Raw genomic sequence first — 22,901 nt, forward strand, 5'->3', positions numbered from 1 at the left:
TTCCACCTGTCACCAAAAGTTAAGATTTTTGTTTTAATACCATTGTTTACAAGTCATTGAGATCAAAAGCACAAGTTTAAGTGAGGGGAAATGCATAAAGAAAATGTGCACTGGGGTCAGAAAGAATAGTACAGTAAGATGCTTGTCTCGCAAATGGCTGATCCAGGTTCAAACCCCAGAATATCACTGGGAGTACCTCGCAAACAAAGCCAGAATGTACTTGAACCAGAGGTAGCGTACAAATTTTTACAAATTTGCTGGGTTGCTTAAAGCCAACCCAGGTTTGACCCTGGCATAGAATATGGTAGGCCCTGGCCAAATCAATAGCACAGCGGGTAGGGTGTTTGCTTTGTATGCAGTGGATCCAGGTTCGATTTCCAGCATAAGGTCCCTAAGCATGAAGCCAAGAGTAACCCCTGAGCACCACTGGGTGTGACACAAAAACAAAACAGAACAAAGAATATGGTAGGCCTCACCATGCTCCACCTCAGAGTTATCCCTATACAGAGCTGGAGTAAACCCTGAGCACTATCAGGTGTAGCCCGAAGAGCAAATAAAAACTAAGTAATGGTGTTTCACCACGGTATGCCTGAATCCTAACTAACCTTGTAAATCACAGTGCCTTAATAAAAAGTTAAAAAGAATATTCCCGGGGCCGGGCGGTGGCACTAAGGGTAAAGTGCCTGCCTTGCCTGCACTAGCCTTGGACGGACCGCGGTTCGATCCCCCGATCCCCCGGTGTCCCATATGGTCCCCCAAGCCAGGAGCAACTTCTGAGCACATAGCCAGGAGTAACCCCTGAGCGTTACCGGGTGTGGCCCAAAAACCCAAAAAAAAAAAAAAAGAATATTCCCTCGGGTTCTATTCTGGTAATGTTTATGTCTAGTTTAATCTAAGAGTTATTCAAATGAGATACTAAGTCAATTATAAAGATAAGCTTCTACCTATTCAAGTATAGACCAAGAGCAAGCAAAAGTCAAGAAAAAACAAATATCTTTTTTGGGGGGGGCAGAGAGATAGCATGGAGGTAAGGCGTTTGCCTTTCATGCAGAAGGTCATTGGTTCAAATCCCAGCATCCCATATGGTCTCCCGAGCTTACCAGGAGTGATTTCTGAGCATGGAGCCAGGAGATACCCCTGAGCGCTGCCGGGTATGACCCAAGACCCAAAAACAAAAACAAAACAAAAAAAAAAATATATTTTTTATGTTAGGAGAAAAAAATGAATAGAAAATAGAATATAGAAACACCAACCAGGGGTATTTGAACTACTTTTTTGGCTATTGCCAATGCCAAACATTGTACTTTCAAAGTTGCTTACTGTCATCTATTTAAAAGGCAGGGGGCCGGGCGGTGGCGCTGGAGGTAAGGTGCCTGCCTTGCCTGCGCTAGCCTAGGACGGACCACAGTTCGATCCCCCGGCGTCCCATATGGTCCCCCAAGAAGCCAGGAGCAACTTCTGAGCGCATAGCCAGGAGTAACCCCTGAGCGTCACAGGGTGTGGCCCAAAAACCAAAAAAAAAAAAAAAAAAAAAAAAAAAAAGGCTGCTAGGCTTTTGTAAAAAATATCCCAATTTCCAAATACTAAAACAATAGGAGTTAGTACAAGGATGAGGTAGTTTTTGCCCTGCACACGTGCAGTCAATCCTGGTTCAATCCCCAGCACTCCACATGGTCCCCAAGAACCACCTGAAACAAGCCCTGGACAAATAGAAGTCCTGAGCATCATCACGGCTTATGGCCCCAAAACAAAACAAAAACTAAATAGTAAAAACAAAACACACTGCATGCATCTGTTGAGTCAAGCAAAGACTAGAACAAGCTGTATCTGAAACCAAAGGCCACAAAATTCTCATGTTAAGTCAATTTCACAAAAGGAAATTCTAAGTCTATAATTACCCTCCTAAAAGTTGTACAATTCTGTCGTTGTAACCATATTGTAGTCCGGAACCAAATACATAGCTTTCCCAACCATCCAAGGCTCCTCCTACTTGCCTGTTTTTAATTTATATGCTGCCTCCTCTTCAATTCTAATCTTAAATCTAATGTTTCTCTCTTTTCTGATCATTTAGTCTATTGCAGATATCTTCTAAATCTAAATATCCTTTATAATTTTTTCCAAACTAATAAACCTTTAAAGATTATATATATATATATATTCAGGGGCAAGCATTAGCACAGCACGTAGGGCATTTGCCTTGCATGCAGCCAACTCAGGCTCAATACCCAGCATCCCATGATCCCTGAGCCTACGGGAGTGATTTCTGAGAGCAGAGCCAGGAGTAACCTGAGTGCTGCTGGGTATAGCCAAAAAAGCAAACAAAAAATCTAGTTCAGGGGCTGGAGTGATAGCACACAGCAGGTAGGCTGCGTCTAGCACATGCCAACCCAGAACGAACCTTGGGACCACCCTGGTTCGATCCCCATCATCCCATAGGTCCCCCAGCCTGCCAGGAGCGATTTGAGTACAGACCCAGGAGTAAACCCTGAGCACTGCTGGGTATGGCACAAAACCAAAAAATGTAATTCATTTGTGCACTCTGCACAGCTATGCAATGTACAGAGTACTCGATATTAACGCAGGGGAACCTGCAAATATTTGGCCTTCAAAGATCTTTTAAAAATAAAGTACCTTGGGGCCGGGCGGTGGCGCTGGAGGTAAGGTGCCTGCCTTGCCTGCGCTAGCCTAGGACGGACCGCGGTTCGATCCCCCGGCGCCCCATATGGTCCCCCAAGAAGCCAGGAGCAACTTCTGAGCGCATAGCCAGGAGTAACCCCTGAGCGTCACAGGGTGTGGCCCAAAAACCAAAAAAAAAAAAAAATAAATAAATAAAATAAAAAAAATAAAGTACCTTGCATGCAGTCAAGCCAGGGTTTGATCCCTGGGATACCACATGATCTCCCTCAGCATGTCAGGACTGATCTCTTGATCTCTGAGCAGAGCCAAGAATAATCTTTAAGCACCAGTGTGTGAGTCTCAAGAAAGAAGTTTCATTATCTTATCAAACAAATCAGATATTAAGACTGAAAAGCAATGAAAGCCCCTGACCTGGGACAATTAAATACACACTGACAAAAATCAAGTCAAAATATCACATACCTCACCAAAACCACCAAAGTACTCCCTTATTTTCTCTTCAGGTGTATCTGGAGAAAGGCCACCAACAAATATTTTTTTAACAGGTTCTTTTGTTTTCATGGCTTTGGCCCTTTTAGGATCAATCACCTTCCCATTCAATTTATGTTCTTTCTGATCCATGACCTAAAAAAATGAAGTTTTATTTTAAATATGTAGACCTTAGCTAAAAAGTCATATAATTAAATTTAAATGAGTAATGCTAGAGCATATGCTAACAGTCAGGATTACACTGTCAAACCTATCAGTTTGGGAGCTGGAGAGATTACACTTGCCTTCTAGCAGCCTATTCAAGTTTGATCCCTGGCACCCATATGGTTCCCCAAACCTGCCAGGAGTGATCTCTGAACAGAGCCAGGAGTAAGCCCTGGCACAATAGTGTGCCCCCCCTCAATTTAAATCTAGACCAGTTTTTAAAACTGTTCACTAGGAAAGGATATATAAATTTAATAACTGAAACCTCCCCCCACCACAACATTAATGTAACTATTACTTTTCTATAGCCCAGAAATAAGCTTTTCTTAAAAATATGTAACTCAAGCTGGATATACAGAAGAGGCCATGCCTTGCCTGCAGCCAACCTAGGCTCAATCTCAAACAACCCAAATCCAGCCAGAAGTGACCCCTGACCCAAAGTCAGAAGCTGAGTACCACCAAGTGTGCCCTCCCTCAAAAAGTGTACTACTGGGGCAGGGAAGGTGGCGCTAGAGGTAAGGTGTCTGCCTTCCTAGCGTAGGACGGACCGTGGTTCGATCCCCCAGCGTCCCATATGGTCCCCCCAAGCCAGGAGCGACTTCTGAGTGCATAGCCAGGAGTAACCCCTGAGCAAATGGGTGTGACCCAAAAACCAAAAAAAAAAGTGTACCACTGATGAACTTGTGACAACACATTCTTTTAATTAGGCCTCAGATTTAAGATTAATTCAGGGCCCGGAGAGATAGCACAGTAGCGTTTGCCTTGCAAGCAGCCGATCCAGGACCAAAGGTGGTTGGTTCGAATCCCGGTGTCCCATATGGTCCCCCATGCCTGCCAGGAGCTATTTCTGAACAGACAGCCAGCAGTAAGTAACCCCTGAGCACCGGCGGGTGTGGCCCAAAAACCAAAAAAAAAAAAAGATCAATTCAAATTAAATAAAGTCTGACACACGGGAAGGTATTCAGTGAGTTAAGTCTTGAATCTAAATCTTTCATCACAAAATGCACTGGGGTAAAACCCCTTAACGAGAAAAATGAAACCATAAATGAGTAAATTATCAAAATAGCCACAATTTATTTTATATTAACTGATCAAAACACATCGTACACTACCTTATCTACACTCTCCGACTCTTTAAATAGCACAAAGCCAAAACCCCTCGATCGCCCTGTGATAGGATCTAACTTCAGAGTGCAGTCTACAACTTCACCAAATTTGGAGAAGTAGTCCTTCAGATCTTTCTTTGTAGTGTCCCAGCTAAGGCCGCCTATAAACATTTTCCTGTAAAGACAAAAAGCAGTATTAAAATGCTAAAGTAAGGGTCTTCTTAATCAAATTTTGCCTTAGTAGTACCCACAATTAATAAAACAATTTTTCAAACTGCACCTATTTACTGGGCAGTACAAAATGCCATTCTTCCTACATAACCACATTTATTTCATTTCAGTAACACTATACCACTTTTGGAAAGTTTTACTTGTTTCTGCTGTGCCTGCATAATTAAAAAATTAGGGAGCAAGCAGAAAATTTTTTTGAAAATCAAGTGTTTTGATTTGCCAAAGAAATTTTTAAAATACTGTAAAGTACAAATAAATTACTCCAAGTAAAATTACATCGATTCTTAGGTTAGATATATAACAAGTAGCAAAATACAGAATGTTAACTTCAAATTTCTTTTCCAAATTTCATTCAACATTAAAATCACAATCCGAATGACCATAGCAACCGTAGTGTCAATACTGAGCCCCTTCTATTTAACAGTTCTTTCATTAACAAAACTCTTAGCACAAAAAATTGAAAAATTGTGTCATAATTAAGGTGGAAACCAGTCTTTTTGTGCTAAGAGCTCCAAACAAAAGACAAAAATGATTATGTAAACAACTTAGTAAACAAAGAATTATCCATTAAAGCATGATTCACTAATCAACACGTGACTATTTTTTTACAGTAGAACCTCAGTTAACCAGCAATAAAATACTTAAACTTAAAATGTTAGAAGTGACAGGTGGTAAGTATAAACCACCAAGAAACCAAGTCCAAAGCTATCCTCCCCATTAAAGGTAGATGGTCTTAGTTTTTATTATAGTCAAGGAACAAAACACTCAGATCTGGTAGTTCCGCTTCATTTTATACCTGCGACTTAATGCTACCCCTTCTTGCTAAAAAGAACTAACAGGTAACTTCCCTATCCTATTGAGAGGGCTGAAGATTTTTACTTGCTCTAAAGTTAAACTGTCAGAATTTGTTATGGAGTGCTAAATATTTCACCATTGGAATAAAATGCTCAACAATTACTCATCTTTTTAACTTAGATGGGCCAGAGATGGAGATTTGGTAAAGACTTCCAGTTCCATAAGGAAATTAAACCAGAAATATCTCCATCTTGTAGTGAGCTTCCAAGATGTAGCCACTAAGGTCAATTCTTTCAAGAGGCTAATTGCCTCTGCCTCTCCCTAAAGATGCCAGATTGACTGAGGTGTTTACTGCCCTCACTATTTTACACAGGTTTTCTTCATTATTTTATTGAAAGCACTGCGATCTACAAAGTCCTTCATAGTTGAATTTCAGATATACAGTGGTTTCCTTTATCTCTAATGTAAGTTTCTTCATTTCTGATGTAAGTTTAGTTATCTTTTTGAGTTTTTAATTGAATAGATCTGGAGGAACCATCCAATGCAGGAATTGAACCCAGGACCCTTGCATGATTCTGATGGTTCCAGGTCATTGAGTCCTATGAAGCTGACTTTTTAAGGGGAGCAGGGGAAGTACAATGTGCTTTCCATTACAGATTAGCTTTCAACCTCTTAGTTTGGCTATTTATTATGTCTCTACTAACTCTTTATATTTCAGAGCATTTATAGTTTAATGTTTCTTGTCCATTCCAGGGGAGTAAAATTTAAGTTATTTTCTTAATTTTCTTTCCTTCAAATAATACAGCATTCAAATCTGTTAACTTGAAAGCTGATTTCAACTTTCTCTTAAGAAAACCTAATTTTATTTTTATCTCCCTCCCTTCTAATCTGCAAGGTAAGGGAGCCTTTCCAGCTTAATTTTAAACTAAAGATATTTTATAGATGAAATTCATTTTAAGTATTTACCCTATTAAGGTATAGATTTCTTAAATCAAGCTTGTTATCTTTTAAGAGAACAGAATATAAAGCATGGCCTCTTGCTCAAATATCCACAGCAAGTTCTAGACAAGCAACAACTTCACTTAAGTTTGACTAACAAATTACAATTTCTGTTATCCATTATTTTCCATCAATAATTTAAATTTGATATTCCAGCCTAAAGAAAATAGATACTGGTGATGATGAATTTTGATTTTGTTTAACCAAGGAGGGAGGTGTATGTTGGGTTAAATGTCTTTAACTTAAAATAAAAAATGACAAGTAGCAAGCATGTCACATGTTCTGATTCTTCACAAACACCTAATGTTTCTAAAGAACAGAAGTCAGTTTTCTTAAGCCACTAGGTAATAAGCATATTAATTCATCAATTGTCCCAATCAAGTGCTCTCTAGAACACCACAACTTTAATCTTTAGCAAAGAAATCGCTGATTTTGTCTACCTCAGAACTCAAAGTTCACTGAAGATGCTTCCTTTAAAAACTATCAAATCCAAACTATGAAATATTTTGGTACACTAAATACTACATAGATTACCTTTACTCAAAAATATTAAGATCAAAATAGTAAAACGTCAGTTTTCTGGCACCTTTAGGTACTGAGGAGCCAAATTCTTATTACCCTTGCAACAAAAGTATTGTCTGCCTTACCCAATTTGTTTAAATCTGTAATTATACTAGAAAAAAATCTGTAATTATACTTGGAATAAAATCTTGTCTACAATCTGTTATACTTTATGATTTGACTTGTTTTGTGAGCCAGTCACTAATTTATGCTTATAATATGAACACGGTATTTTAAAATTAGAAATATATTTATCAATACACTAAGAACGTCTGATTTCCTAGCTCTTTAAACAAAATCTAATTTTATTTTTATTTCCTTCCCTTCTAATTTGCAAGGTAGGTAGCCTTTACTTAGCCTTCAAATTTGGATAAATTCCTTTAGATCCAATTCATTAAAATTTTGGAAGTCTCTTTAAGTACTTTTTGGGGTAAAGGGACCCAGATCAAACGGGGTTTCGTGCAGATGAAGCATAAGTTCCCAGAGCGCCATCCATGGCTCCCAAATTATCTTTCTCTGGTTCTAACAAATAATACAGGGTAGGCCACAACCACAATTAGGTGAAAAAGCACTACCATGAACAGAAACTGTACTGAATTAGTTGGAATTAATTCCAACTTTATTCCATCTTCATTAGTTGGAACGTATTAAAGCCATCTGAATCTTTATACAGTAGGCCAATTAAATATATTGTATAAAGTATCACTTTAATTCTTGATAAATGGGAACTTATTTTTGTTTTAAAACACCAACATTCTGACATGTTTTTCCTCCAAACGAAGATACCAATTTATGTTTTCTATATTTTATATTACTGTATCTTGCTTAAGTCACAATACCTATTGTCCGTCCAGATTACCTCTGCTGCCTTGAATACAGTAAAGACTGACTTTCAAGTTGCTGTCACTCCTGCAGAGATGTGCAAACACTTTACAATGAAGTTGAGACAGAACTTCAGAAAAATCCTAAGCAGTCAAGTTAAAATGTCACAAGACTCATTCAAGTAGCAAAAATGGGTACCTAATATTGTAACACACTTTAAAATTTTGATCCTTAGTGGTAAGTGAATTAACCCAATTAAAATCTAGGAACTCATCTGTTGCATTTTAATTCTACCTGAAAATTATTTGGCAACTCAAATGCTAACATTTACTTAACTATAAAACCTTGTTTTTACAGATTCTAATATTACATATGAAATAACAGCATAGTTATATACCGGTTTAAGTTTACTAAAAGCTACACATCTGTCATTTAGAAATTTAGACTACTTTAGAAAAATGCACTTTAAGTAACATTTAGAAGCAGTAGGTAAAATAGGGTGTAAACCCTACATCCACTACCATTTAACTCTGTTAAACTGTTAAACTGTCCACATTGACAGAGTGAATTGAGAGCCTACAGTTAAAGGCTTCCTCATAGCTGCAATTAAAGGGCAAAGAATACAATCTAGCTTGTGCAAGTGCGAAATATTATTCTGAAAAGGGAGCATACATACGAAATACAATAAAGACAATTGTCGAGGGCTTACTTTTTTAAGAAACTGTACGAGATATTTATGAAGTTTCCAACATAAAGTTTGGAGAAAGCTAAACTGTTTTATATAAATGGATGCTGAGATTTTTCGGTGCTAATCTTAACATCAAGAAATTTAATTTCCCATATGAAAAATAAGATTAGAAATTACATTTTATTTCTGAAATAACTTTGCCAAGTTGTTTACTTATGTGCCAGTCATTTTAATCATTTATTTTCAAATTTTAAACAAAACATATGGACAGTGCTGATTGCAGGGTTAATATTTTACCATAACACATTCAAGAAACATTCTATACTATTGAGGTCACTAGGTCTAAACATTAAAATTAAAAGTATATTTCCCCTACTCAGTCTTTACTGTGAAACACTTCATCCAAAGTATAAAATGACTATACTTTCTTCCAACTCTGGATGAATAGGAACCAGTGACAAATACCTGCCTTTCAGGAACTTTCTAATACGACATCATGATCTTCCATTTGTGGTATATAACAAGTTCTGACAGTTTATAAGAACCACAGAATACCAATCTGATATATTCTTTAAAAGTACAAAATATGACAAGCCAATTACTTACATTTTTGAGAAGTTATTTAAACAAATAACTTTTTGTTATCACTAATTATTTCATTCAAATCCAAAACAACTATATACAATAAAATCTCACTAACAAGTAAGAAACTGGTACTTTTCTTAGATATTAGAGATTTGCTTTTGAGTCACGAGAATTACTAGAATGGGAAAGGTAGTGGTATTGATATTTTTTGGAAGCCATTATTAGCAGGTGGCAGGGTCATTTTAGAATATGTATAAAATCTTTAAAAAGTACTTTTGGAATGTTAATATAAAAGATTAACTCTGCTAGCCTCGTACATTAGTCAAGTATATTTATATGAACTTTACATGCTAACCCTAAATCTTTTTTCCTTTCATTTCATTCCAAAGAAGGAATGATAACCTGTATCATCATTTTTAAATTAAATGTTCAAATCCATTTTAAAAGATAAACTCCCGGGCCGGGCAGTGGCGCTAGAGGTAAGGTGCCTCCCTTGCCTGCGCTAGCCTTGGACGAATCCCCCGGCATCCCATATGGTTCCCCAAGCCAGGAGCGACTTCTGAGCGCATAGCCAGGAGTTACCCCTGAGCATCACCGCGTGTGGCCCAAAAATCAAAAAAAAAAAAAAAAAGATAAACTCCCATCTACTTAGCGGTTAAGGAACAGGGCTTCCTTAACCTAAAGGTTAAAGTTCTGGTTAACTGAGATTACTACACAGATAATTCTAGAAATTTTCTAGTGGAAATCAATTTAGATATCAACACTAAACTGAGAAAATTATTTTTTAACATTACTGAAAACTGTATAGTCTTACCAACATTTATGGTATTTCTAAGAGTATAATGAAAAGATTCTAAAATTCATCCTAAGACACTGTTGGTTCCTTTAAGCATACTTGCTATTTTTCTCTCTGCCTTTCTCCTGAGACTAAAGGGAGAGAGTGGGGAATTTCTTAGCTTTTAGGGCTTTGTGGTAGTCTACAGACTAAGTAAGGCGATCATAAAACATTAATACTTAAAACTACAGCTTTATTGACCAAACACTTCATTGTCTCCACCCACCCCCAATATTCTTAAATATCTAAATCCATTGTACAATTTAATACTCCAGAAACTAAAACATGCTTACCTTTACTCCCCAGTAGTAAATCACTGGTAGTATCAACTATTAGGGCACCGGATAAATACACACAAACTATGAAAGCAGGCTATGGAGTCAATCTTCCTGTGGTGAGCATTGTTTCCAATACATAGATCAAGTAACAAACACATTATATTACCTGAGACCATACTGTTGAAAGTGAAGTAACAGAAACAGATTCCTCGCTTTCCAGCATCCACTTCAGTGCCCTATCTACTAAAATGTTGAAGCAGAACTAAGGTCAAATAAAACTTGGATACTTTTCACTCCATGTATGAATCTGCACTGTTGTGTGCCCAGTTTTAAAGTGGACTAGGAAAAGGATTACTCTATTTTTTTTTTTTAAAGCGTTCAAGCCTGGTGCTTGAAGAACAGAACTAGGCCTTCTCCATGGTGGCCATAAATCACCAGAGAACAGACCAGAGAATTCAACTTTCCTATGAGGGCAGCTTAGAGATGAAGATCACCCAGGAAGTACAATATTGATACCGTGTACAGTATAATACACAGTAAATATACACTTAATTTATATAAGGGGCCACATGGCTTGAGGAAAAAACACAGCAAACACAGCACTGAAAAATTTCAACAATATTCTCCAATTCTAAACCTGAAAGGTCACAGTGCCAAAGACTGTAATATCTTTTAGAGTAAGTAAAATATTGAAATTAATTTTATATCCCCTCATATATTATCGCTAAGTTTGGGGACATAACTTCTGCAGTGTTAATACTTGTCAAAAGATTAATAGAAGGCTAAAAATTCAGGTCGATTTCCTCAGGTGACGAAGTCAGGACACCCAACTAACCAGTAAATTTGCCAGGATACAATTCGCAAAGTAAACAATGTTCGGAATGCCCTGGGAGCATTCAGTTACAATCTCAAATATTTAAACCCACAAGGAAGCCCACTTCTTAAAAATTAAGACAGCAGACAACCTATTGCAGAACTCACAAAATTCTTAAGAATGCTACTTGTGCTTAAACACTTGGGTTTTTAAGACTACATCTGCTAGTAATTGAATGGGACCATTTTGCCTCTGCTCAACCCAATTGCAGAATTCAATGTACCTACCTTGTAAAATTGAAAGCTAATACTTCTTTTCTACAGATTTTAGTTTTAAAACTCTGCTTTCAGATAACTTGCTACATGATATCTGTATTTTACTAGATACCAAATAAATTTAAAGTACCTACCCTAAACAAAGTGCAACACTTGCAGAGAACAGAACACCCCAAAATAAGAATTACAGTGCCAGTACATTTACTTGCAAGAGTTAGGGGTGCTGGAGTTGGTAAGTAGAAATGAGGTAAACCAGAAAGGGAGTTCTAGTAAATATTGAAAAGGCCCATAGTAAACTATTAAAAAATCCACTAGAGGCATGCTTTCCTCCTAGACAGCTGTTTAGAAAGCAAATTTTTAAAAACCCACTTCAAGGTTGCAATAAATCTTTAAAATGTTTAGATTATGAGTACTTTATCCTAGTTAGATCAGAACTAAATACATGGGGAAGTATTTCATTAAGTGAGATGACTTTAATGTCTACCCATCAGTCATCCTCACTGGGATTATGAAATTGTTGCCCAATATCCCTCAAATCAAGAAAAAGGAACAGGTGTGGTATCAAGCACACCTACTCGAAAACTATGTTTAGGGGCCGGAGAGATAGCATGGAGGTAAGGCGTTTGCCTTTCATGCAGGAGGTCATCAGTTCGAATCCCAGCGTCCCATATGGTCCCCCGGGACTGCCAGGAGCAATTTCTGAGCATGGAGCCAGGAGTTTCCCCTGAGCACTGCCGGGTGTGACCCAAAAACCACAAAAACAAAAACAAAACAAAACAAACAAAAAAAAAACAACACCTATGTTTAACGGCCTTGTAACTTTTCAGTACAAGAAAAGCATTCACTTTTAAGTGAAAGCAGCCAGCAACCTCAAGCCTAAGTTTATGGTCCTTTCAAAACTCAAAATATAATGACGTCTAAGGTCTGAGTAAAAAGTGCAAGTGTAGCTTCATCAGTAATGACAAAATTCTACCAGTATTAAACAGGTTAACAGTTCATCAAAAACCTTTATTATATACTATAATAAGGGAAACTGACCCAGTTTTCTTTTTTTAGCATATTGTTTCAATTATTAACTAACTTAAGAGGATGAGTTCTCAATAGTAATTTTGAAAAATTTCAACATCCCAACTGGGTCCTTAAAATACAATGTAGTCTACATTCAATGTGTATCAATTATGTGCAAATTATGGGCCCTTAGCTCCAGTAGTGTTGAACACCCAAGTCCTGGAGAACTCAAAATATAGTCCTAAAGGCAGAAAGAGTGACATTTAAGACAAAGGGGCTGGAGGGGGGCGAGAGGGAGGGAGAAGAGAGCAATACTCAATCCACCAACCTTCCAAAAGAAAGTCATGCAATAGTGAATACATGTCAACCAACAGCAATTAACATTCCAGCCAAAGCACAGAGAATAAAATACAGGAAAAGCGGGAGTGGAATACCATCAGCCGCCTCCAAACAGGACTTAAGCAATTTTTAGTGAAGTTATATTTATCATATGGCTGGTGATAAGATATTTTGCATACATATTCATGACACTAAAAACATACTTGACAGCTACAGGTTCATTAGAACATGCAAACTATTGTAAAAACAAAATTTTACATCAAGAAACCACTTAACATTAAACTTGGATTTCAACAAATAATTTTTATATTAACAGAAACAAAACTTGAAATCAGTTATTTTTTTGCCAGAGAGAAAATTATAAAAGTTTATTAAGCTTTAATTGGCCAAACCACAATTACATGCATTACCAGGGACCAAAAACCGTGTAATGGCATCAAATTTGCCCAAAGATCAAACATACTATGCCTAAAAGAATATTAAATCCCAGGTACACTATAACTATGGCCTATTGGATAAATGTCTAGAATTCCCTGGGAATCATTTGGGCAAAAAACCAATAAACAGCCTCTGTATTTTACGACTACTGAAACCTTTAAAATACAGAAATAAAATGTAAAAGTTTTACCATTCTTCCCGCTGTGCCGTCGCTGCTTCAGTGTGTCGTGGGGAGGAGTTTGAATGGCTAGGGAATTAACAACCGGTACAGCAACCAATCAAAATTCTAGTTTTAGTGTTTGACATTGTTAGGGTTAAAAACTTTTCATTCATTTACACTTTAGTTCAACAATAGGTAACTACAAAGGCAGCTGCTTTTCTGATCTGAAAAAATCAGCTTTCTGGGGTAAGTCTGCCCCAATCAGCAAGTTAAGACAATTAGTCATTTGGGCGCCTCTGTCCAAAGAACAGATTCAGAAAACAAAAACCAAAACGTTAAAGGCTTATGTTTCCAAATATGTAACACTCTTTACAGTGAACTCTGCAAAATTCAAAACTAGTTCCATTACGGCCCCACCCTCAAGCTCCCAACGCCTGCTCGCCCCATCAGCAAAAGGAAGAAGCTGACAGGAGTGCCAGGCTGGAAAGAAAACCTCTATTCCAGAGGGCTTCTCTTCTCCCACTCTCCAAATCATGTTGTTCTTTTTCCCGGTAAAGCCAATCAGGGTTTCCCGGGCTAAAGCAACAAGTTATTGCTTTCGATTTCCACCACCTTTCTCGTTAGGGGGGGGAGAGAAAAAAGCCTCACACTCATCTTTTCAAAGAAAATGAATGGACCGTTACCCCGAGATCAGTAACTGGAACAGGAAAAGAAAACCCAACCAACCCTTATTTTAGCCTCCGCTTCACTCCTAGTTCGCGTTCCTAAACGCTGCATCCTAAAGACAGTAACTGCAGCTTTCAATCCCCCCCCCCCTCCGGACTCAGTTCAGCAATCAAAACCCCACAGGCCCCAACTTATACCGGAGCGCCCTACGCAACTTCAATTTCAATTCTGGGAGGCGGCTGATGAGCCTCCTCCAACCTGAAAGGGAGCGCGGGAAGGAGGACTCGAGGCCCTCCCTCCCTCCCAAAAAGGAACCCTGAGAAGGGGGTGGGTTGAAATTTTTAAAGTGGAGACCCCCCCCCCCGCACAGGAAAAGGCAAGAAGTCCAACTGCGGTGGGGGAGCATTTGCAGGGGGACCCGTGATCGCGGGAGGCGGAAAAAAGGGGTGCGCGGTAGCAGCAGCCGCCGGTGGGGGAAGGGCGGCCAGCCCAGCCCCGGGGGTAGGTAGGCAGAGGCCAGAGACCAGCTCCGAGCTGGGTGCAAGTAGGTCCCTCCCAGCCCGGGCACTGACTTAATCCGAGGGGGGCGGGAGGTAGGAAGAGCAGCGTCAAGGGTCGTTTTAAATAGCAATTCGGTGCACCTCTAACCAGGCCCGATTCATTCTCAGGCTGAAAATTGAGGGGAGGGAGAAGGGGAAGGAATGTGTGTGCTCAAAGCCGAGCTACGCTCGGCATGTGTGGGGGGCGAGGAGAGGGCCCGGGTCCGAGGCAGCGGTGCCACTTGTATCCTCAACCACCGAGAACGCTCGGTCGAGCGGCCTGAAGCCGGGCTGGGCTGGGGTGGATTGAGTGGAGATGGCGAGCGGGAGGGCGGGAGGGAGGGAGGGAAGAAGGGAAGGGAAGGGGTGGGAAGGGAGCAACCACCTTAGATCGCCAGAGCATGTGCTCGGGCCGAAATCGGGCCCGGCGAGGGATGCTGCAAGCAAGCAAGCAAGCAAGCAGCACCCCACCTTCCCCTAAGAAAGACCGGGGCCCGGAGAGATAGCACAGCGGCCTTTGCCTTGCAAGCAGACGATCCAGGATCCAGGCCCAAAGGTGGTGTTGGTTCGAATCCCGGCGTCCCATAGGGTCTCTCCCGTGCCTGCCAGGAGCTCTTTCTGAGCAGACAGCCAGGAGTAAAGAACCCCTGAGCACCGCCGGGTGTGGCCCAAAAAACCAAAAACCAAAGAAAAGAAAAGACCGATGCCGTAAAGGCATCATAAAGGCGTGTGTGTGTGTGTGTGTGTGTGTGCGCGTGTGCGTGTGCATGTGCGCGTGTGTGTTCTCGCCCGGGAGAGGAAAGAATGGCAGGAGAGAGGGAGGGCGAGAGGGAGGGAGGGAGGAGACTCCCGCCAGGAAAGGCCAGGCTGGGCCAGGCCAGGCCGAGAGAACAAGGTGGCAGAACCCGCGGCGGGCGGGAAAAGCTGGAGAAGGAGAAAGGAAAGGGGAGAAAGAAAACGCTGCAGGCGGCGGCGCGGGTGGGAGGCGGCGAGGGAGGGAGGGAGGGAGGGGAGAGGGCAGGAGGGAGGGCGGGCAGGAGGAGGGAGGGCGGGCAGGAGGAGGGAGGGCGGGCGGGCCGGGCGGCAGCGGCAGCAGCAGCAGCAGCAGCATGGTGACGGCTAAAGGTGGAAGGAAGCGTGTGTGTGCGCGCGTGTGTGTCGGGGGCGGGGGCGGGCGGGCGCGCGGCCTAGCCGGGCTGGGTCCGGGTGCGGGTGCGGGTCCGGGCGCGCGCGGAGTGTCCCGAGCCGCCCCGACTCACCCTTCGTCCTCCTCGTTCTTGCTGGCGTCGATCTTCGCGCCCTCGGCCTCGGCGCCGCCCCGCGTCGGGGTTGGGGTTCGGGTTGGGGTTGGGGTGGGAGCCCGCCGCCGCCGCCGCCCCCGGTCCCGGCGCCGCTGCCCGCGTCCGGCGCCGCCGCCGCCGCCGCCATGGCGCCCCTCCGGCTCGCCCGCCGCCGCGCCGCCCCCGTCCCCGCCGAAACTGCTCCTCCGACATGCTCCGCCGCCGCCGACGACCCAGTGGCCCGCCCGAGGCGCGCGCGGCTGGCTCCGCACTCCGGCCCGGCCTCCCGCTCGCTCGCGCCCACGCCCGCCGGCCTGGCTCCGCTCTCCCCCCCCGCGACCCGCCCGCGCCCGCTCGCGACGCCTTCCCCCCCCGGAGCGAGCCGACACACGCCGAGCCGAGCCGCGGCGGCCCGCTTCTTCGCCTCTCTCTCTCTCTCTCTCTCGCCCTCCGCCTCCGCGCTTTAATGGCGCCGCCGCGGACCACCTAAAATGGCCGACGGAAGAGCGGCGAGCGGCGCGGCGCGTCACGTGACGCCGCGCACGCCCCGCCCCCCTTTTTTCCCTAGCCCCGCCCTCTGGCTGCCTTTTACGGACCTGTTCCGCGCCCGCGCCGCAGCGCGTACGGCGCGGGGAGTAGAGGGGGCTTAGAAAAGGAACCGGAAGTGAGCGGCGTCCGCTCAGACCGTCGCGCGCGGTACTTGGGGGAAAAAAAATACCATCGAGAACAAGGAACGCGGGCTGCGAAGCGCGGCTAGAGGGGCCGCTCGCGAGGCCTCCCGGAGCAGCGGAAAGAGGCAGCATAGGCTAGAGAGGGGACGTGGTGGCGCCTCCCGGAAGCTTGGACCTCCGGGCCCCCCCGCAGCGGCCTGCTCTGTGCTGCGCAGACGCAGACCCGCTCTGTGCGCTCGGTACCCCGCCTAAAGGGCCGTGGCTCCCCCCCCAGGATACCTGGGTTGCTTCGCTGTGCGCCGAGAGGGCCTGGGCCTGGGCTGCTGCGGCTTCTCCTCCGCCACCGCCGCCTCGGTGGGCCCGCGCGCGGAAGGCATCGAGCAGGTGCCCTGGGCCGCCCGCCCGCCCGCCAACGGACCTTCCTTCCAGGCGGGTGGTTTGAATGATCCGCCTTCCAGCTGCGAGCTTCCTTATGGCCGATCTCTTTTTTTCTTTTGCACAAAATTAAGTTTTTGTTTTTCTTCTTTCAGCTGGAAAGAAACCAGATTTTTTTTCTTTTTTTTTCTTTTTTTTTACTTGGCCCGCTATGTTGATTTCCAGTTAGAAATCCCACCTGCCACTCTTTGCAAAGACCGTTGTTGTGGCCCGAGTGACAGAGCCGCTTGGTTTTGCTTCTTGATGTTTCTTGTTTTTTTTTTTTACAGCTCTGGTGCTTCAATGGGAGTTAAACGTGCCTCGGAGCGTCTTTACGAGATCTGGGGGGGGGGGGTTGGTGCGTTTGTGGGTTCTCTTTGGAACCTCGCGGAGAGCGTTTCTGGCAGGGAAGCTGTAAAAGGTCTTTCATGTGCATGTGCGGCCCTGTTGGAAACTGCATTATTTTTATTGGCCCTTGGAGGTTTGCAGCTTCTGACTTTCTCCTTGGGGCCACAAATGATCGTTTGCCTGCTTAGAATGAATATGCCCGCCCGAGGGACCAGCCCCAGGCGATGGGGTAACCGAGCAGGGTGAAATTTGGCAGAGGCCTCTGAAAAGTTTATTCTCACCTTGTAGTTCCAATGACTGTGTAATAAGTGGATGCTATCCAAGGATCTCTATCAAAGGATTTTAAGAGTCATTTATTAAATTTGCAGGGCTTATGATGGGCTTGAAAAGATACAGCCCGCAGGTGCTTGCCTTTCATGCTGCTGCCCCGATTTCCATTCCCAGAACCCATATGGTTTACCTAAGCACCGCTGGTTGTGCTCCCCCCACCCCCCAAAAAAAAATAAGCAAGTTTGCAGGATTTGAAAGGCAGAGAGATAGTCCTGAGGATAAGTCTTAACATGCTATTCTTCCCTTCCTGCCCCCAAGTGACACCAGCACTGAACCAAGAATAGCACCAACGGGTATGATCCCAACCGTCCATCCACACACATCCCAAAATAAATATATATATATATGTGTGTGTATATATATATATATATATATATATATATATGTTTTTGGGCCACACCCGGCGTTGCTCAGAGGTTACTCCTGGCTGTCTGCTCAGAAATAGCTCCTGGCAGGCACGGGGGACCATATGGGACATAGGGATTCGAACCAACCACCTTTGGTCCTTGCTTGCAAGGCAAACGCCCGCTGTGCTATCTCTCCGGGCTCCAAAATAAAAATATTTGCATTACTAAATAATTAAAACCCAAAATAAACATCTTGAGATTTAGGACTTAGTTGTGACCCTGGATGCATCACAGCATCAAAATATAAATATGTAAAATTTTATACACATAGCAAATTCTGAAAATATCGTTAAAATATAACTTTAAAAAATAAATAAAACTTTAACATTACTGTGCTCTTGTATTAAGCAAGTCACACGTGCAATCCTAAGAAAACTATCACGTCAAAGCTAGTAACAGTAGTCTGAGAGATAGTAGAGCAGAGTACTTTCAAGGACACTTGCCTTGAAAGCCTTACATCCAGAAGGACAGTGGTTCGAATCCCAGCATCCCATATGGTCCCCCGTGCCTGCCAGGGGCGATTTCTGAGCCAGAGCCAAGAGTAACCCCTGAGCGCTGCCGGTGTGGTTCCCACCCCCCCCCCCAAAAGGTTCAGGCAAAAATAATACATGTAGAAAAGTGGATTATTTAAGAGCTGGAGAGATCTATAGCTGGGTAAGGCACTTATATTGCACAAGGCTGACTCAGATTCGATTCTACATGGTACCCAAACCAAAATAAAAATAGATATTGTCTGTGAACCAAATATGCCTATTTAGTGGCAACTACAAAGTCACCAAAAAGGGGGAGCTCTTTTGAGTCAAACAAGAAGTCTTAATTTTTGTTTTGGGGGTCATAGTACAGTGCTCAGGGCATATTCCTGGGGTCCTAGCTCAGGAATTACTTCTGGCGGGCTTTGGTAATCATGGGTTGCTGGGTGCAAAGCAAGCACATTACCCACTGAAGTATCTCTTCAGCCCACAAGCAAGAAGTCTAGATCTTAGCACAATTAGGTACGCTCACCTTTTATTAACTACATACTCCTCCCAAAGTGTACATTTCCATTCTCATGTAGCTTCTGGTATTGGAATTTACTGAATTTTTCGTAGCATAAGATGCACTTCACCCCCCCCCCCCCCAAAAGTGCATCTTATGGAGAAAATGTCTCCTGGAGCTGAAGCCTGAGTGCAGAGGAGGAAAGCATCTAAAAAAAACGGTGCGTCTTATAGTGAAAGTACGGTATATTAAAAGGAATTGCAGAAAGCCAAACAAATGGTTTTAAAGCTAGTATCTATGTTACTTGAAGATATATATGCTGTCACTCATATCCATACCTACAAAGACTCAAATCATCATCCTACACGACTGGGGGCCAGTGTGATAGCATAGTGGTAGGGTGTTTGCCTTACAGGCAGCTGATCTGGGATGGACCCAGGTTCCATCCCAGTATCCCATATGATCCCGGGAGCCTTCCAGGAGCAATTTCTGGTACAGACAGGATATTCTGAGCACAGAGCCAGTAGTAACCCCTGAGCTCCATGGATGTGTTCCCCACCCCACCCCCAAATCACTGGTTTGTGGCCTTGGTTATATAAAACTGCAAAAATGTACAAAGGGATATTTGGGTCAGATACATGTTGGAATCTTCAACTCAGTTGTACTAGTTCCTGGAGGCCACCGAGGATAGATACTATGAATCCTATTGTAAACACAGACGTATTTCATAAAAGATACATAGTAGACACTCAATTTCAGAATATTAAGTAAGCAAGAAAAGAGTTACTTTCTTTTTAGGTTTGACCGGTACCTTTTTCGACAAAGTAAGTGTGGTTCTAGGAAGCTAGCTGTCACAAGAGTTTTAGGGGTGTCTGCCTTGGATGCGCTAACCTAGGACAGACAGTGATATTGACCCCCCGGTGTCCTATATGGTCCCCCAAGCCAGGAGCAATTTTTGAGCACATAACCAGGAGTAACCCCTGAGTATCACCCTGGTGTGACCCAAAAAGGCAAAAAGAATAAAAATAAAAATGGTTCCCAAACTACTTGCAAAATATGTGAAATTCTTTTTCTAAATGCGTATCTAAAAATTCAGTGTCTAAATGGATAAAAGACTGTACATTGTGCTATATTAAATGTGCTGGCCCAGCCACTACAAGGAAGCCATATCTATTCCCAGTGTCTGATCACATTGAAGATGGACAAAAACCTCAGGAGATTTCCTGTACTTTCAGCCTAACACTAAAATACAGGGGTCCTTGCTGAATTCAGCCTTCAGAAACAATATCTAATCCAAATTGGGGGTACTTCTAAAGAGCAAATATTTTTTACATTCTTTTTTAATTTTTGGTTTTGGGCCACACCCAGCTCATTTCCAGCTCACCACCAGTGTCCCTAGTTTGCTTCTCACCCTCCCTGCCACTGACGGACGTCTCTCTCCTCTCTCTCTCTCTCTCTCTCTCTCTCTATCTCTCTCTCTCTCTCTCTCTCTCTCGTTCTCATCTCTCTCGCTCTCGCTCTCGCTCTCGCTCTCACTTCTATTTTCCCCCTTTTTAAACACTGTGGTTTGATTGTTAATGAAGGGGGTATCATGTACATCACTTTACCTTCTTTCAGCACCCAGTTCTTGTCCCTAGTGCTCTATTCCAACTTGCATATTGTCATAGAGGTCCCTTCTCTGCACTAACTGCGTTCCCTACTCCTTGTGGCCAAGCTTCTTGGTCTTTTCTATTGTCTTTGGGTATTACCATAACTATTTTTTTTAAATACTCTAAATAAGGTGTGATCATCTGTTTTTTATCTCAATGCCTCTAACTCATTCCAACTCAGCATAATACTTTCCATATCCATAATGCATAAGCAAAAAAAATTGGGGGAGGGTGGGCTGGAGAGATAGCATGGAGGTAAGGCATTTGCCTTTCATGCAGAAGGTCATCGGTCCGAATCCCGGCACCCATATGGTCCCCCGAGCCTGCCAGGAGTGATTTCTGAGCATTGAGCATTGAGCCAGGAGTAACCCCTGAGTGCTGCCGGGTGGGACCCCAAAATTTTTTTTTGGGTTTTTGGGTCACACCCAGCAGCTCAGGGGGTTTCTCCTGGCTCTATGCTCAGAAATCACTCCTAGCAGGCTTGGGGGACCATATGGGATGCCAGGATTCTAACCACCGTCCTTTAGCATCTAAGGCAAACGCCCTACCACTGTAGCTATCTCTCTGGCCCCGCATAAGCAAATTTCATGACTTCATTTTTTCTATAGTTGTATAGTATTTCATTGTGTAGACATACCACAGTTTCTTTATCCTTGGACACTAAGATTTTCAGATTCTGGCTATTGTGAATAGTACTGCAATGATAGAGGCATGCAGATTCTAGAAGGCAGATTTTTTTGTTTTGTTTTGGGCCACACTGATGATGCTCAAGTCTTACTCTTGGCTTTGTGCACAAGAATCACTCCTGAAAATGCTCTAAGGACCATTGGAATGTCAGGGATAGAACCCAGGTTGGCCACATGCAAGGCAATTACCCTACTAACTATACTATACTCTGGTCCCCATTTCCCCCCAGAAAGTTTGTTTGAGATTTAAACAGGAATCTCAGGATAAAATATACAACTACTGTACATTTGTAAGATAGTCTCCTGCATCACTTTGTTCCCTTAATTTTTAAACTTATTTTTATTTATTTTTTTCTTTATATATGTATATGAGTATATATAGATATACTCATAAATATTCATGTATACATATTATATGTATATGAGTTTTTTTGTTTGTTTGTTTCTGTTTTGTTTTTTTTTCCTTAACTCCACCTGTTTTGGTTCTGCTTGATACAAAGCCTCAAGGAAAAGTCTTGCCTGGGATAATAGTTCAGGTCAAAACCAGGGCACAGAGATGATGGAGCCTGACACTCTCACCCCCAAATGCACCAGCAATATAATATAGCAACATTTCTTTTTGCAAAGGCATTCTAAAAAAGGGGAAATTTTACGTATAGAAACAAGCTTATCTACTAGGGATAAGAACTCATACATTTTTTTTGTTGTTGTTGTTTGTTTTTGGGTCACACCCGGCAATTCTCAGGGGTTACTCCTGGCTGTCTGCTCAGAAATTGCTCCTGGCAGGCACGGGGGACCATATGGGACACTGGGATTCGAACCAACCACCTTTGGTCCTGGATCGGCTGCTTGCAAGGCAAACACCGCTGTGCTATCTCTCCGGGCCCAAGAACTCATACATTTTACAATACAGGGGCACTCCAACCTTGAACATATGTCATGTGGACCCAACTTAGATTCCAGGTAATTAAACAGTGACTATCCAACCCCAAGCCCTAGATCCCAGACATAGAACCAACACAGCTCTCCGCAACAGCTTTAGGAGCCAATCTCTCTCTAGGACATTTTTAATACTACTCTGACACCAACATGTGCCAGTTTTGATATGATCCTGACAATGAGGAAATGGCAACAACTTGATCTAAGAGCAGGTTTGTCTTACCTCACCACCTAATGATTAAGATGAAATCAGAAGACATGTCATTCTTTGATTTGTACAAAAGCCAAGTTCACTATCTATAGAAGACTGTGACAACCATGACTGGGCAAAACTTATCCTGGGACAAATAAAAAAGACCTTAGTCCTAGGCTCTTAGCTTATGGTCTGTACAACAACCAAGATCTCTAATTCCAGAGTCTGACTGAGGGCAACTGCAACTGAGCAATCTTCTGGAAAAATAATGAAAGACTATCCTATACTTTGTCCTAGGATGGGGGCAAAAATCAAGACCACCAACTACGAGTAGATTGATAAACAACAGTGATGGGGGCTGGGGAGAGATAGTATGAAGGTAAGGCATTGCCTTGTATGCAGAAGGATGGGTGGTTCGAATCCCAGCATCTCATGTGGTCCCCCGTGCCTGCCAGGGGCCAATTTCTGAGCGTATAGAGCCAGGAGTAACCCCTAAACTTTGCTGGGTGTGACCAAAACAAACAAAAAAACAGTAATGGA

General features: G+C 42.8%; 1 protein-coding gene across 3 annotated transcripts in view; it reads right to left on the reverse strand.

Moving 5' to 3' along the window:
- Positions 1 to 15,782, reverse strand: part of HNRNPD (heterogeneous nuclear ribonucleoprotein D) — a 19,505-nt gene extending 3,723 nt beyond the window's left edge. For 2 of the 3 annotated variants that reach the window (XM_049790289.1, XM_049790291.1), the window contains exons 1-5: positions 15,729 to 15,782; positions 13,295 to 13,351; positions 4,443 to 4,611; positions 3,100 to 3,261; positions 1 to 6 (exon numbers count right to left, since the gene is read on the reverse strand). The exon at positions 1 to 6 is cut by the window's left edge and continues 126 nt beyond it. In XM_049790289.1, the coding sequence (XP_049646246.1) occupies positions 1 to 6; positions 3,100 to 3,261; positions 4,443 to 4,607 (333 nt within the window). In that variant the 5' untranslated portion in view covers positions 4,608 to 4,611; positions 13,295 to 13,351; positions 15,729 to 15,782. The remainder of the gene's footprint in view (positions 7 to 3,099; positions 3,262 to 4,442; positions 4,612 to 13,294; positions 13,352 to 15,728) is intronic. The other variant, XM_049790290.1, reaches the window with a different exon arrangement.
- Between the last annotated feature and the right edge of the window lie 7,119 nt (positions 15,783 to 22,901).

Source organism: Suncus etruscus, chromosome 16 (genome assembly GCF_024139225.1).
Source record: "Suncus etruscus isolate mSunEtr1 chromosome 16, mSunEtr1.pri.cur, whole genome shotgun sequence".
NCBI classification, from domain to species: domain Eukaryota; kingdom Metazoa; phylum Chordata; class Mammalia; order Eulipotyphla; family Soricidae; genus Suncus; species Suncus etruscus.